This window comes from Dendrobates tinctorius, unplaced genomic scaffold (assembly GCF_039654945.1).
Source record: "Dendrobates tinctorius isolate UK_male_01 unplaced genomic scaffold, ASM3965494v1 ptg000039l, whole genome shotgun sequence".
Taxonomy (NCBI): domain Eukaryota; kingdom Metazoa; phylum Chordata; class Amphibia; order Anura; family Dendrobatidae; genus Dendrobates; species Dendrobates tinctorius.
In genome coordinates, this window is record NW_027361707.1 from 50,854,135 (window position 1) to 50,871,123 (window position 16,989).

Genomic DNA, 16,989 nt, shown 5'->3' on the forward strand with positions numbered 1-16,989 from the left:
AAAACATTTCTAGAATTTGACCTTTTCTTACTTTCGAGTCTGCAAAAACTCTTTCTGTTTCTCTTATTCATACTCATCTGAACTATTGTAACGCTCTACTAATCGGTCTCCCTCTTACCCAACTCTCCCCCCTCCAATCTGTCTTGAATGCTGCAGCCAGGATCATATTCCTCACCAAACGTTACACCAATGCCTCTACCTTGCGCCAGTCATTGAACTGGTTACCCATCCACTCCAGAATTCAATATAAACTTATCACTCTTACCCACAAAGCACTCCAAGGTTCAGAACCACCCTACATCTCCTCCATCGTCTCAGTCTACCACCCTACCCATGCCCTCCGTTCTGCTAATGACCTGAGGTTAACATCCTCAATAATCAGAACTTACCACTCCCTTCTCCAAGACTTCTCCCATGCTGTGCCTATTTTTTGGAATGCACTACCCAGTATAATTCGATTAATCCCCAATACCCCCAGTTTTAAAGCATGCACTAAAAGCGCATTTCTCCAGACTGTGGGCGGCATGGTGGCTCAGTGGTCCTGGGTTCGAATCCCACCAAGGACAACATCTGCAAGGAGTTTGTATGTTCTCCCCGTGTTTGCGTGGGTTTCCTCCGGGCACTCCGGTTTCCTCCCACATTCTAAAGACATACTAATAGGGAATTTAGATTGTGAGCCCCATCGGGGACAGTGATGATAATGTGTGCAAACTGTAAAGCGCTGCGGAATATGTTAGCGCTATATAAAAATAAAGATCATTATTATTAGACTGGCCTTACCGCCTCAAAAATCTATCCCTATGTTGCCCATTCAAAATTTTTACTATAACCAGGTTCCTCGTATTATGTTCTCATACTCTTTATGCATTTAATAGCCCTCTGGTTCGGTACTTTTACACATTCTGGTTGGTAACCGGTTCATGCAGCATTACATGAAAACCCGATTACTTACATTATGGCTGGTCCGAACAATAAAAGCAATTGTTACCATCCACCTTTCGTGTCTCCCCTGTTCCTCATAGATTGTAAGCTTGCGAGCAGGGCCCTCATTCCTCTTGGTATCTGTTGATTTATGTGATTATTATTATGCTGTATTGTCTTTTATCTGTACAAGTCCCCTCTAATATGTCAAGTGCTGCGGAAAATGTCGGCGCTATAGAAATAAAATTATTATTACCGTATTATTATTATGTAAGGTTACACTGCAAGCTGCTCAATACTGTTCACTCTCAATTGCACTGTAGTCTGACTCCCTATCAGCCCAGTCTCACGGCTATCTCTTGCCTTTCTTGAACTCTCACAAAAACTGAAATTGAACTTGATTTGATGAGATTATAGCTTATACAAGGAAAGACAGGGCCTGGAGTCTGGGCTAATATGGAGCTAGATGAAAGTTGAATTGAGATGTAGCAGAATCAAGCAACTTGAAGTGTAATGTAACACATGCAAGCTGCAGAAGAAAAATTGTAAAGATTTTGCAAAAATCAAATCCAATTGCAGAAATGTGTAATATTTATTTATTTTCCTTACTAATTTAATGCCAATGTACGGTATTCCACAGCACTTTAAAGATATCATCTATGCCCCCATCAGGGCTCACAAACTAAACTCCATATCAGTATGTGACTGGAGTGTGGGAGGAAACCAGAAATTCTATGCAGATACTGTCCTTGATGGGATTTAAACCGAACCCAAGCAACAGTTCTAACGACTATGCCACCATGTTGCCCACATAATACAAAAATGTACTTAAAAAAAACAGGAGTGTCCAAACATAGAAGGTGGACAATGTTAATCTGGGCAACACAATTATTAAATTGTTACTGCATTCAGCTAAAGTATCTAAGTCACTAAGCAGAATGATAACTAGGATTCTTAAAGAGACTGCTCCGGCGTGCTCGAAAAATAAATTTGAGTCGAGTTCCCGCAGCTGCATGTCTCGTGTCTTTTCGACAGCAGAAACACATGCGTGGATTGAACCCTGCATGTGTTGCAGCTGTTGAACAGCCGCGAAACATGCAGCCAAGGGACTCAAACAAATTAGGCTGGGTTCACATTACGTTTAACCAGCGCGTTCAACGCATAGCGTTATGCTATACCTGCTAGCACAGATGATTCATCTGTGCTAGCGGTGACGGAGCCTCAGACACTGCAGCCCGCCTCCAAGTCTCTGTCACTGAATGACGGCACATCGCGAACGCATGCCGCTTTACGGCATGCGTCGCGATGCACCTGACAATGGAGGGCAATGGCAGCGTTAACGGGCCACGGTGTAACGCTGCCCGTCTAACGGACTGCCACAATGCAATATGAACCCGGCCTTATCCAAACACGCCGAAGACACTCGGTTATCACCCGAGCATGTTCGGAAAACACCTATCCAAGCATGTTCGCTCATCACTATTGCTGATAAATGCAAATGCTATTTCAGCAAACATACAGGTTGTCTGAAACACTAATTTTCATCCTAAAATGCCTATCAATTTTATGCCATAATTTAATCTATTTTCTAATATACTATGAGTAAAAAGTCTCTCCCATTACCTCACTGTTCTATTCAACTGCTTATTTTTTTTTACTACTTTCTTTTTGATGACGCTTTATTTGAGAATCCCAGTGCACGCTAAGCGACATCAGGGGACAGAGGCTGTGGTCACTGCCGCAACCACTGCCCCCTCTCTGAAATGAAGTATCATCAGTGATATCCATTTCAGGGGGTGGTCTAGACCCTGCCATATTAAGCATGCATCAGTTGTCAATTCTGACAGATGCTAAATAGATTCTTATCACTGTGCAATATGCACAGTGACAATGCGCTCTCTTGCTGGCTCTGATCCAAAGTAATGAGCCAGAAGGAGAGAACACTGTCAATGCACATTGTAATATTACTAGGCATGCAGAGACAGTACTGCCCCCGCAAGTGACGCTGGGTATTCTTCTTACGTGCATTGACAGTGCGCTCTCCTGCTGACTCGTTACTTCTGATCACAGCTGGTGAGAGAGTACACTGTCACCCCACATAATGCACAGTGACAAGAATCTACAGACCATCCGTTGGAATTGACAACCGACGCGTGCTCAGTAGAGCAGGGACTAACCCAGCCACTAAAATGGAGGTCACTGATATAAAAAAAGAAGTACGGTAGTAAAAAAAAAAAAAAATAAAAAATAAAGAAAAGAAAAGTGGTTAGAGAGTTTAGTAAGGGAATGGTAGGGACATTTTAATTAAAATATATTAGAAAATATATTGAATTATGGTATTAAATAGATAGGCATTTAGGATGAAATTACATTTAGGCTGTGTGCACACGCTGCAGATTCTGCTGCGGATCCGCAGCGGTTTTGGTCCTGCGGATCCGCACCGGTTTTTGCTGCGAAGTACAGTACCATTATAATCAATGGAAAACAAAAACCGCAATGCACACGGTGCGGAATTTTCTGAGCGGATTTGCTGCGGTATCAAAACCGCAGCATGTCACTTCTTTGTGCGGAATCCGCAGCGGTTTTACACCTACTCCATTGTCCAGGTGTCAAACCGCAGGGGAAAACCGCAGGCTAATCCACAGATCTTTTGACCTGCGGATTTACCTGGAGATTTTGCAAAATCCACGTGGAAAATTCCACCGCAGAATCCGCAGCGTGTGCACACACCCTAATGTATCAGATCACCCCATTATGGAGTGCAGGCCATTTTAGGTAAGTTTTAAACAGTGATTTACCACTGAGGAGAAGCAAGATAGACACCGAAGATGCCACTCCTGCCCTTACAAATCAAAATGCTGTTTTTTGTACATCTTGGAGTTATACAATAATATATTTTCAAAAATTTAGTTTTTTACTTCTTTTTAAACTTTGTCATTCTCCCAAATGTCCTTTGGGGATAGTAATGAGAGTAGATGTACATAGATTTAATGTTATTGTCCACACTTACCACAGGCAACTTCCCCGAACTACTCAGGACGAGAGGGGTCGAATAGTAGACATAATACCAAAAAAAGAAAGGAACCTCTCTCTTGTATCTACTGCATAGAACCTAGTAAGCACACCCATGTTCCCCCATGGAAGTGCCCTAAATTGGCAGCAATCCCATATTCTGGCCAATTATATTTGCTTATATTAAAAGGCTCCCATTTTTTTCAGGGTTTATTGTCTTGTTAGATGTGTGGCAATCATGATGTTTTCTCTCTGATGATTTAGGTGCTTGTAGTTTATAATTATTCTAGACTTTCAAGTAAATCAGCATTCAATTCACAGGCTTCACAGAGAGCTTACAATTTTACACCAAAATCTACTTGACTAGATAGTGCTGCAGTATAAAGCACAGGGAAAAGAGAGAGAATGAGGTTGAGCGAGATTCTAATGAGTCAGAAGACACATTTAGACTACCTGAGACTACCAACATACATTGCCACTGCGCTGGAGTCAGCAATTTCAGTTGCGCCTTCATTGAGCGGAGCCTAAATTCCCTTATTAAATTACTCATAAGTCTATGAGAAGTTATGAATCTCTGTAATGTACTCCATATTTTGATCTTGGTTCCTTTTCTCCCAGTATCAATTATTTACACATTTTTCCCCTGTCTGAGCATGGAGGAATGGATCAGAGACGCTCACACTGGAGTACGGATATTTGCTAAACCTGCAGCTCAAAACAGCTGCTCTAAGTGCATGAACAAGGTAGCTGTAACAGCCCTCTCAGGGTGGAGTTTGAGAGAAAAAGCTAGACAAGAATTGGAGTACAGATACAGAGATTCAGAACTTTGCACACTGTCAGGATTCTCCGATGCTGGGAACGAGATTGGGCAGTCAAGAGACTGCAAGTAGATTTGCATAGAAGAGGTCACATGCCAACTAGACATGCTCGGCCTCGCACATAGTCATCGGCAATAGTTGGATTGTAGCTGGGAGTATGCAAGTCGCATACATGTGGTCAAATGACAGCTCGCTCTTGCTGCAGACACCAGATTATCCCAACAGTGTGCGGTGTGCGCACTTTGAGGACTCAAAGTCTGCAGTCACATAGCGTGACTGCGGACTTTCATCACAAGTCTGTACAACTCCACTAACGATGAATCCAAACTTACAATGACGATGTTGTCGCCTCTGCTTACCACAATGTAAATGTTCATCACGTTCTGCACACCACAAAGTACACTTACTTGGCAAGTATGGGACAAGCAATGCTATACCACATGAAAAATGTGCAAGTGGTAAAATCTTACAATGAAAAGTGTAAAAAAATAAAACATAAAAAAAATGTAATAATGTCTATCTCCCTGACCCATTCTGCCAGAAAAATTAGTAAAAAATAAAGTTTTAAGAAATGGTCCTATAAATAAAAAATATACATTGTCCGGCAAAAATTAACCTCATGTGGCTTAGCTGATGTCAAAATCTGAACAGTATGGCTGTTGTAATGTGATATGAAAAATACAACAAAAGTAGAGTGCTGAGTATTATTATTCTTATCCCTAACACCCCCATGTTCCCAGTGATATAGGACCACATACAGACATATAATAAAGCTGGCACATACAATTAGCTCCCGATACTTTCTCTTCAGCGCCTGGTGCCGCTCTCGCAGCTGGTTCGCCATCAGCTTGTACTGGTCCCTTTCTTGCTGACATGTGTCCAGCTCTTTGGAGAGGATGAGTAACGCTTCTTTTTTGCTTTCAAGCTTCCTCTTGCACACAAGGAACTGGTGAAAAGAAGAGAAAGCAAGTTATAGAAAGACGTACTAGAGACCCGGACCGGGGAACATAAATCCTTCCAGGGCCACGCAGTCACCTCGCCCACTATCGCCCGACACCTACTTGTCATCGCTTACTGCAGCACGAACCACTGATGATCCATTAGAAAGTAAGATACTACACACGTCATCACGTGATCACAAGAAAAGTGTCTTAATTACAACAATTCTTTTTTTTTTTAGGATTTGCAGTTGCTCACTTAGTCTGTGTTCAGACAGAGTTTTTGGAGCAGATGTGTTCTAAAAACTTCATTAAGGGTATGTTCACACGGACTTTTTCTACTTGGACTTATGTAAAATCATGCGTTTGTTTCTGCTGTTTTAAGAACGTTTTTGTGTGTGGTTTTTAATGTGTTTCAAATTATAGTATGGTATTAACATGTATGGCGTGGTTATTAGTGATCAAGGCGTTATATGAGTGTCTTTGGATTTTAAGCAGGTTTCAACTGTGGAATTCACACCAAATATCACATTAAAAAAAAAAAATTCAAATGTGAACATAGCCTAAAAATCACTTCAAAAAACGGGAACAATTCTTCCCATTCATTTAGTTCTTAAACCGTTTTTTGGGTGTGTTCACAAGTCGTGTTTTTGCTTTTTTCAGCGACAAAAAACCCTGTATTTTCCAGTACAAGCAAAGTGAATGAGACTTCAAAAAACTCAAGAACACGCTTCAAGGTTTTTTTTTGACCTGCCGGGCATTTTTTTTTTTCAATCTGAAGCATTCATAAACCATAACTACCATTAGTAAATGGCAGAAAAAAAAGGCAAAAAGCATGATAATAAAATTTCTTCAAAATTTCTTATTTACTCAATACATAAAATAAACAAGGGAATATGCACAAAATGCCATGATAATACGCAGACCAGAAACCATATCAGAAAATATGACAGGAAAACACAGTAAAACTCATGTAATCAAAAACTTATTGTTTGATAGATAGCAAACGTTATAATAAAATGCTTGATGTAATAGACAGGCTATGTGCAAAATTCACAACGAAAAAAGTGCTACATGCAAGGAGGTGCCAATAATTGTCTGCTGCATATCACATGCTGGCCACCCTACTGAAAAAAGCACAGCCTTTTATTAAATGCACAAAATCCACTGTTGAGAAAATGGTGCCTAGGTCCACTCAGAATGAGCATTCACTTATTTCACATAAATTCCAGTCCAAAATGCATTAAAATGAATGGGATGCTCCTTTTAAGTGTTTTTGAGGCGGTTTGACCCCGAAAAACGCATCAAAAACGCTTAAAAAAAAACGCAACGTGGGCACACAGCCTAAAAATTCACATAAAAACACGAATATGCGATACATTTTTCCTGGCAATACTTTTGGTTTTGATGCAGGAAATAAACTCTGCAAAAATGCAACGTGTGAACAAACCCTTACACTGTTCATATGTTCAGTTTTCTTTCCACTTTTTTTTCCTGTTCAAATTTTGAAAAAACACTCGATGGAGGGAAAAAAAAAAAAAAAGAATTGCCTATCGCTTCTATGAGGTGATTTCTTCTTGAAATCTGTCCAAATCCGAGATGAACAGATCACAAATGGCCGTAACTATATACTTCAGGAAAAAACACTACGATAACCGCTTAAAAAAATTTTTTCAGGGAACAAAAAGAAAAAAAAAAATCAACACCTTTCCCCCCACCCTCAACTCTCAAAAAGAGAGTTTTCTAAATCATTTTTTTTTTTTCGGAAAAACTTGGTTTTTGAATACTTCAGGAAACAATTTTGTCTCTGCGGGAAAAAAAACCTGTATATTCACCATAGAAATCCCCTGGCGCTATGGTGGAATCGCTTGTCTGGTTAATGACTCTGTATCCTGGACCCTAAGACCACGTTCACACATTCAGTATTTGGTCAGTTTTTTACCTCAGTATTTGTAAGCCAAAACCAGGAGTGGGTGATAAATACAGAAGTGGTGACGGGTTTCTATTATAGTTTTCCTCTGATTGTAAGCCAAAACCAGGGCCATACAAGACCGATTTAATTAAATAACTAAAATGAATAACAGACACAACAATAGTGGATGAAAAATGGCCGTGAGTTTGTTTTGGGTTAAATAAATAAATAAAATATTAACCAATCCATTCATAAATAAATCCATATTAAATACCCAAAATAATTACACAGAAGAAACAATCCGCCCCTTAGCGGGCGATTTTCCCACAAATAAGCCTCACGACATTCGATTCGAACAGTAGGGGAGGGAGGGGAATCTTCTTTTCTTTATCGCCTTATTGGGGGACACAGAATACCATGGGTGTATGCTGCTGCTGCTAGGAGGCTGACACTATGCAAAAACAGAAAATTAGCTCCTCCCCGGCAGTATACAACCTCCGACAGGCACCAAGCACCTCAGTTTGTGCTTAGTGTCTGTAGGAGGCGGACCGGGATCTCCCCAGATCTGTAGTTATTAATCCAATTTTTCCTTTCAGGGTTTAGTTTGAACTTTTTAATCCTTTCTTCTTTTATCTTTTAGGTTTTTCCGTTGGGAAACAGGGTATACTTATCACCCTGATTTCCTATATCATGCGGCTGAGCGAGCAGTGTGGTGTCATCCACATCGCAACTCTCAGTACCGCAGGCAGGACTTTTCCCTATCACCTTCCGGTGATAAGGGTTGTGGACAGGTGGCTGGTCCTTGCCGAATCCCCCTCCTCACCCCTCTCTCGGGACAGGGCTGAGAGGAAGACGGCGATCGCAGGTGGTTCAAGCCGTCTTCTGCAGGATGCGGGTACAGAGGACTCCCTTCCCCCCAGCGGCCTGCCGTTTCCCCGTGGGCCCCTGTGGTCATCCTCTTCAGGGACATCAGGTAAGTGCCTGTACGTTCCCTCCGGCCCCCGCATAAGCTCCAGTGCATGGGAGAAGTTGGACCTTGGGATTACAGGTCCACCGTTTTTGAATCTCCCGCCCTTTCTGCCTGCCGCGCGCTCACACAATGGAATGCGGACACTATCCCTTCCCCTCTTCTAGTCAGGGAGACGCTGCGGATCCCTTCACTCACCGCAGCAGCGTCGCAAGCAGGGGACCGCTTCATATTGCTTCCTGAGCGCGATATGTGGGGGTAGGCAAGGGGTTGCGGCGCCGTCACTTTCACTTTCCCCTCAGCCAGGGGAATTCTCTGCTCCCTCCTCCCTTCCTGAGCACGCTTTTTCAGCGCGCCTTTTCTAGCCCATCACAGGGCTTCTTTCTCTTTGAGATGCCAGCCTCCCCTCTCTGTCATGCCCTCTCCGTCGCTGGTAGCCAATCACGGCGCAGCCGCTAAGCTCCGCCCCCATCTTCCAGCACAAGGATTTCCTGGTTTTTCACTCCTTCCTGCGCTGCTTGGGGGACACTTCGGCGTTTCTTCTGCTGCTCACAGAATCTCGGTAGGCTCGGCTCTGGGACAGGGATTAGCTCTCCTCGGCAGTTATTCCCTAATTTCTGCGGCCATTCAGTGCAGTTCACTTATGCCCAACCCTTCAGGGGATCTCTGCTTCAGGCCCACCGCTACCTATTACGCCTGTGCGCGCTGTAAAAAGAAGTGGGCATCGGGTCAGTCATCCCCATTCTGCCCCCCCTGCAGTCCTTCCAATATGTCAGCATCTCAGGAACGCACAGAATCCCGGGCGGAGGGCGCTCTTCCCTCCTCTCTCCCCCCGGAGTGGGCCGTTACAATGTCACAGTCTGTTTCTGACTTGACAAAAGTATCACAGTCGCTGGTCCAGGTCTTAGAACGATTACCTCAGCTATCCTCAGCCACCTCTGCCCCGACCACCTCTCGGGGTGAGTCGTCCGCACCTGACCGCGACCTTCAGAGAGACAGACAGGGAAGGACTTCTCGGAAGCGGGCTCTGTCCACTTCGTCTTCGAGCTCGCAGGGCCCTTCCGCTCCCAGGCCTCCTTCTCCTTCCTCGGAGGACAGCCTTCAGTCAGGTGATGATTCTCATTCGGAAGCTAGCTCAGAGGGGAACAGCGTTTCTAAAACGCGGGACATGGTCGATAGTCTTCTTGCAGCTATCTTCCAAACACTAAAGCTTAAACAGGATGAGGCTCCAGCTCAGGAAAGCTCGGTTCTCCTTAGACGAGCCAGACCTCCGTCTCGAACCTTTCCCAATCACAACGATTTCGATACTACCTTATCCAAACACTGGGAGCGCCCTGAGCAACGTTTCTCAGGCCGCAAGTACTTGGACGTTCTGTACCCATTTGACGCAGAACTGCTCTCTAAGTGGTCCAAGGCTCCAGAGGTAGATCCTCCAGTATCCCGGATAGCCTCTAAAACGGTGCTCTCGCTGCCCGACGGGGCATCGCTCAAAGATCCTACTGACAGGCAGATGGAATCTCTGGCTAAGTCTATCTTTGAGGCATCTGGCGCCTCTCTCTGCCCTATTTTCGCATCCGCCTGGGTGGCGAAGGTCATTTCCGCTTGGGCAAAAATTCTTCGCAGAGGCATCTTAGCGTCAGCTCCTCAAGACGAGTTGGCAGATCTTGCAGATCAGATTAACCAGGTGGGAAAATACCTTTTGGCCGCCTCCTTGGACGCGGCCGGCTGCGTAGCAAGGGCTAACAGCAACATAGTAGCTGTACGCCGAGTCCTTTGGCTAAAGTCATGGAATGCGGACACCACTTCGAAAAAGTCGCTTACCAATCTGCCATTCCATGGCTCTAGGCTCTTTGGAGCAAAGCTGGATCAGATAATTTCCGATGCCACTGGAGGTAAAAGTACTTTGCTTCCCCAGTCTCGAACAAAACGTCACTTCAAGAGAAGGTTTTAGATTTTCGTCTAAGTGACGTGTCACCCCCACCTGGAATTTCTTCCAGGGTGGGCGGCAGACTTTGCTTTTTCGCGGATGCTTGGCTGTCCGTTGTAGACGACGCTTGGGTCAGAGAACTCGTCGCATCCGGTTACAAAATCGAATTTGCTTCACTCCCGAACAGACGGTTTTTCCGGTCTCGGCCTCCGCGACAGCGGGCCCAGGTTCCGGGTTTTCTGCAGGCCATTTCCTCCCTCCTTTCCGCCGGAGTCATTGTTCCCGTTCCCTCAGACGAACGGTTTTCCGGGTTCTACTCCAATCTCTTTGTAGTCCCGAAGAAAGACGGCTCTCTTCGTCCTATTCTGGACCTCAAATTGCTCAATCACCACGTGAAGATTCTTCATTTCAGGATGGAGTCTCTTCGGTCGGTGATTGCTTCCATGGAGCCCGGGGAATTTCTCTGCTCAGTGGACATTCGGGATGCCTATCTGCACATTCCAATATGTGTGCAACATCAGAAGTATCTTCGATTTGCGTTTCAGGGAGACCATTTTCAGTTCACAGCTCTTCCTTTCGGCCTGGCTTCAGCGCCCCGGGTTTTCACGAAGGTGATGGCGACCGTCATGGCCATCCTTCGCTCCAGAGGGATCCTCATCATCCCTTATCTGGACGATCTTTTGATCAAGGGTTCGTCTCGCCAGGACTGTCTCCGGAGCCTTCAGATAACCCTGGACACTCTCAGCCGCCTAGGTTGGTTGGTCAACAAGGAGAAGTCCATTCTGATCCCCAACCAGCGTCTGACCTTTCTAGGTATGGAATTCGACACGGAGCTAGCCCGTGTTTTTCTTCCAAAGGAAAAATTTACAACTCTGTCCAAGGGCATCAGAACTCTCAAGAGGCCTGCTCCCATTCCCATTCGGTTCTGCATGAAGGTCCTGGGGAAGATGGTGGCCTCCATGGAAGCAGTGCCCTTTGCGCAGTTTCACCTTCGCCCCCTCCAGCTGTCTCTGCTTTCAGCCTGGGACAAGACCACGATGTCCTTGGATCGTCCTATTCGGCTTCCTCTCAGAGTGAGGCAGTCTCTCGCTTGGTGGCTACGGCCAGCGTCAGTTCTCCAAGGGAGGTCCTTTCTTCCGCCTCAGTGGCAAATCATCACCACCGATGCGAGCCTCCTAGAATGGGGAGCCGTGTTCCATCAGAAAGCGGCCCAAGGCCGCTGGAAGCCACAGGAGTCTCTCCTTCCAATCAATCTTTTGGAGATCAGGGCAATTTTCCTGGCCCTTCTTCATTGGCAGCCCCTCCTCTCCGGCAAGCCGGTCCGTATTCAGTCGGACAACGCCACGGCCGTGGCGTACATAAACCATCAGGGGAGCACGCGCAGCAAACAAGTAATGTCAGAAGTGGCCAAGATATTACGCTGGGCAGAACGTTACGTTCCGACAATCTCCGCCGTCCATATTCCAGGGGTGGAAAATTGGGCAGCCGACTTTGAGTCGCCAGGGCCTAGCGTCCGGCGAATGGTCCCTGCACCCCGCGGTTTTCTCTCAGATATGCGACCGTTGGGGCACCCCGGATGTCGATCTCATGGCATCTCGGATGAACCACAAGGTGCCGCAGTTCGTAGCCAGGTCCAGGGACCCTCTAGCCGTCGCATGCGACGCACTGGTGACTCCGTGGTCCCAGTTTCAACTTACGTATCTGTTCCCGCCTCTGGCATTGATCCCTCGGGTGGTCAAAAAGATAAAATCGGAAGGCGTACCAGTGATTCTAGTCGCTCCAGATTGGCCAAGATGGCCTTGGTACGCGGAACTGGTCAACATGCTCGCGGACGTTCCCTGGAGGCTTCCGGACCGTCCAGACCTTCTCTCGCAAGGCCCCCTTTACCACGAGAATTCTCAGTCTCTGAGTTTGACGGCATGGCCGTTGAGACCGCAATTCTGAAGGAATCAGGTCTGTCCAGTCAGGTTATTCAAACTATGATCAGAGCCAGGAAACCAGCCTCTTCCCGCATTTACTATAGGTACTGGAAGGCTTTTTTCCGTTGGTGCGATGATAAAAGAGTCTTCCCAATGTCCTTTTCTATCCCATCTATCCTTGGGTTTCTTCAGTCTGGGTTAGACGCGGGTCTGTCCCTCAGTACGCTCAAGGGCCAAGTTTCCGCTCTCTCTATCCTCTTCCAAAGAGAGCTAGCTTCTCTACCACAGGTCAAAACCTTTCTGCAAGGGGTTTCCCACGTGGCTCCTCCTCATCATTCGCCAATAGATCCGTGGGATCTCAACCTCGTTCTTGGCGCTCTCCAGAAGGCGCCGTTCGAGCCTCTCCAGGACATCCCTTTGTCCCTTCTCTCTTGGAAGGTCACCTTTTTGATCGCCATTTCATCCATCAGAAGAGTTTCTGAATTGGCGGCCTTGTCATGTCGTTCCCCTTACCTCATTCTCCATCAGGACAAAGCCGTCCTCAGGCCCGTTCCTTCTTTTCTTCCAAAGGTGGTTTCCGCTTTCCATATCAATGAGGATATCGTCCTTCCTTCTTTTTGTCCGGCTCCATCTCATCCTCTTGAGAAGTCTCTCCACAAACTGGACGTAGTTAGAGCCCTGCGTGTCTATCTTGCCAGGACCTCTTCCTTTCGTCTGTCCGATTCCTTGCTGATCATCTCTGAAGGTCGCCAGAAGGGCCTTCCGGCTTCCAAATCCACGATCGCTCGCTGGATTCGTTCTACCATTCTGGAAGCGTATCGTCTTCAGGAAAAGCGGCCCCCTCCGGGAGTAAGAGCTCATTCCACCCGGGCTGTGGCGGCTTCGTGGGCTGCTCGTCACCAGGCCTCGGCCATGCAAATTTGCAAGGCTGCAACCTGGTCATCTTTGCACACCTTCACGAGGTTCTACAGGGTTCATACCCAGGCTTCGTCTGATGCTGTGGTTGGTAGGAAGGTTCTGCAGGCGGCGGTGGCGCACCGGCCGACCTGAGCCTTTCGATTACTTTCGTTCCTTTTTGCTGTTCCCACCCTTGGGACTGCTTTGGGACGTCCCATGGTATTCTGTGTCCCCCAATAAGGCGATAAAGAAAGATGGATTTTTGGTTCTTACCGTAAAATCTCTTTCTTGGAGCCTTCATTGGGGGACACAGCACCCTCCCTGTTTAAGTTGTACCGTGTTGGGTCTTAGAGTCCCTTGTTGGGTTGGTACATACAGTGGGGAAAAAAAGTATTTAGTCAGTCAGCAATAGTGCAAGTTCCACCACTTAAAAAGATGAGAGGCGTCTGTAATTTACATCATAGGTAGACCTCAACTATGGGAGACAAACTGAGAAAAAAAAAATCCAGAAAATCACATTGTCTGTTTTTTTTTTCATTTTATTTGCATATTATGGTGGAAAATAAGTATTTGGTCAGAAACAAAATTTCATCTCAATACTTTGTGATATATCCTTTGTTGGCAATGACAGAGGTCATACGTTTTCTGTAAGTCTTCACAAGGTTGCCACACACTGTTGTTGGTATGTTGGCCCATTCCTCCATGCAGATCTCCTCTAGAGCAGTGATGTTTTTGGCTTTTCGCTTGGCAACACGGACTTTCAACTCCCTCCAAAGGTTTTCTATAGGGTTGAGATCTGGAGACTGGCTAGGCCACTCCAGGACCTTGAAATGCTTCTTACGAAGCCACTCCTTCGTTGCCCTGGCGGTGTGCTTTGGATCATTGTCATGTTGAAAGACCCAGCCACGTTTCATCTTCAATGCCCTTGCTGATGGAAGGAGGTTTGCACTCAAAATCTCACGATACATGGCCCCATTCATTCTTTCATGTACCCGGATCAGTCGTCCTGGCCCCTTTGCAGAGAAACAGCCCCAAAGCATGATGTTTCCACCACCATGCTTTACAGTAGGTATGGTGTTTGATGGATGCAACTCAGTATTCTTTTTCCTCCAAACACGACAAGTTGTGTTTCTACCAAACAGTTCCAGTTTGGTTTCATCAGACCATAGGACATTCTCCCAAAACTCCTCTGGATCATCCAAATGCTCTCTAGCAAACTTCAGACGGGCCCAGACATGTACAGGCTTAAGCAGTGGGACACGTCTGGCACTGCAGGATCTGAGTCCATGGTGGCGTAGTGTGTTACTTATGGTAGGCCTTGTTACATTGGTCCCAGCTCTCTGCAGTTTATTCACTAGGTCCCCCCGCGTGGTTCTGGGATTTTTGCTCACCGTTCTTGTGATCATTCTGACCCCACGGGGTGGGATTTTGCGTGGAGCACCAGATCGAGGGAGATTATCAGTGGTCTTGTATGTCTTCCATTTTCTAATTATTGCTCCCACAGTTGATTTCTTCACTCCAAGCTGGTTGGCTATTGCAGATTCAGTCTTCCCAGCCTGGTGCAGGGCTACAATTTTGTTTCTGGTGTCCTTTGACAGCTCTTTGGTCTTCACCATAGTGGAGTTTGGAGTCAGACTGTTTGAGGGTGTGCACAGGTGTCTTTTTATACTGATAACAAGTTTAAACAGGTGCCATTACTACAGGTAATGAGTGGAGGAAAGAGGAGACTCTTAAAGAAGAAGTTACAGGTCTGTGAGAGCCAGAAATCTTGATTGTTGTTTCTGACCAAATACTTATTTTCCACCATAATATGCAAATAAAATGAAAAAAAAACAGACAATGTGATTTTCTGGGTTTTTTTTTCTCAGTTTGTCTCCCATAGTTGAGGTCTACCTATGATGTAAATTACAGACGCCTCTCATCTTTTTAAGTGGTGGAACTTGCACTATTGCTGACTGACTAAATACTTTTTTTCCCCACTGTATGTTTCGAGTTTTTCTCGTTGCTTCTCCTACTGCTTTTTCACCAACTGAGGTGCTTGGTGCCTGTCGGAGGGTGTATACTGCCGGGGAGGAGCTAATTTTCTGTTTTTGCATAGTGTCAGCCTCCTAGCAGCAGCAGCATACACCCCATGGTATTCTGTGTCCCCCAATGAAGGCTCAAAGAAAGAGATTTTACGGTAAGAATCAAAAATCCATCTTTTCTTCAGAGAAATGCTGTGTGAGGAAAAAACTGCCAAACAGGCATTTATATATTATCACCACAGTTGTCAAAGCAAAATCAACCAATGAAAATACACCTGAAATCTGAATCCACCAATCAGGGCCCGTAAAAACGGCGCCAAGAATTTCTCTCAGAAACCTTGCATAAAATCCGATTACCACAACAAAATTATAACTTTATGAGGAGAAAATCTGACTTAAAATAAATAATTTTAATACTCCATCTACGGCCTGTATGGCCATGGGACCCCCCCTTTATATTTTATTCTTTATTACGGGGGGGGGGGGGGACTGACAAGAGTGGAACAAATACTGAGGTAAAATACTGACCCTGAACGCCGTCTAACACTGAAACGTCGACACACAAGGCTGCAGCAGAGGGCACATGCTGACATAAAACTCCATCGCGTAATACCAGGATACAGAGAACGGCAGGGAAACGGGCAACATCGCCACCGAAACACCAGAGGAGAGCTGTAATCACAACAAAAACACAAGCCGAGGATTTAATTGCAAACTTCTTCCTCCCCATATAATTCAATTCCACAACAAATCTGCGATCAATTAAAATCCACAGCGGATTTTCACTGTGCAAATCCGCCATAAAAATCGAACAGAAATTCTGTCCCATATGCTCAGACTCTGTTCATACTAGTTCTGTGGCTTCCACTAAATCAGAACCGGACGTGTCAGGCCCACATCGACTAATGGAGTGGTCTGCAGTTATGGCAGAAAATGAAATAGGAAAATGAACGTGTGAAGCAGACCTATCAAATGCCACAGGAGGAAATTAAAAAGACATTATATATATATATATATATATATATATATATATATATATATATATATATATATACATAATGTAATATAAAAAACTTCCTTCTCACCCCCTATAGGGGTGGTCTTTGTTGTCCTTGCTCACTCTTGGGGCCTCTACCAGAGGCCCCGAGAAAAAAAAAAAAGGACAATAAAGACCACCGTAGCATGTACACCTACGAGGTTTGTGGAATTATAGCTAAATCTTTATTATGACACAGAGAGCCACAAATACATTAACCCCTTCCCGACATGCACTGTACATATACTGCTTTGCGGGAGTGGTGTTCCCGATAACCACAATATAGATCACGAAAATGGAGTTCCTATAAAATAGGAAACACTCAAGGGATACTGATAAAAGAGTATTTTTATTGAAAAAATTAATTAAAAAACAAATAAAAAGAAATGGTACTGAAAATACAAAAATCAAGGACATAATACCATGGAGTACCCACAGTGCAAAAAAAGCTGTACAACACAGCATGCTCACAGGCAAATAGTAAAATGAGAAAAATCCGCTAAAACAATAGCACAATATATGTTTAGCACCCACAAGGCAAAGATAGAGCCAACACTGCCAATATGGGGTTATGTAAACAAATACCCTATCCTAAATAAAGTGCTTAAGTGCTCATAA

General features: G+C 45.1%; 1 protein-coding gene across 5 annotated transcripts in view; it reads right to left on the reverse strand.

Moving 5' to 3' along the window:
- Positions 1-16,989, reverse strand: part of CCDC149 (coiled-coil domain containing 149) — a 140,794-nt gene that overhangs the window by 76,105 nt on the left and 47,700 nt on the right. For 4 of the 5 annotated variants that reach the window (XM_073574683.1, XM_073574685.1, XM_073574682.1 and 1 more), the window contains exon 2: positions 5,536-5,697. In XM_073574683.1, coding sequence (XP_073430784.1) covers positions 5,536-5,697 — 162 coding nt within the window. Of the gene's footprint in view, positions 1-5,535; positions 5,698-15,863; positions 16,008-16,989 lie in introns of those variants that run through there. The other variant, XM_073574684.1, reaches the window with a different exon arrangement.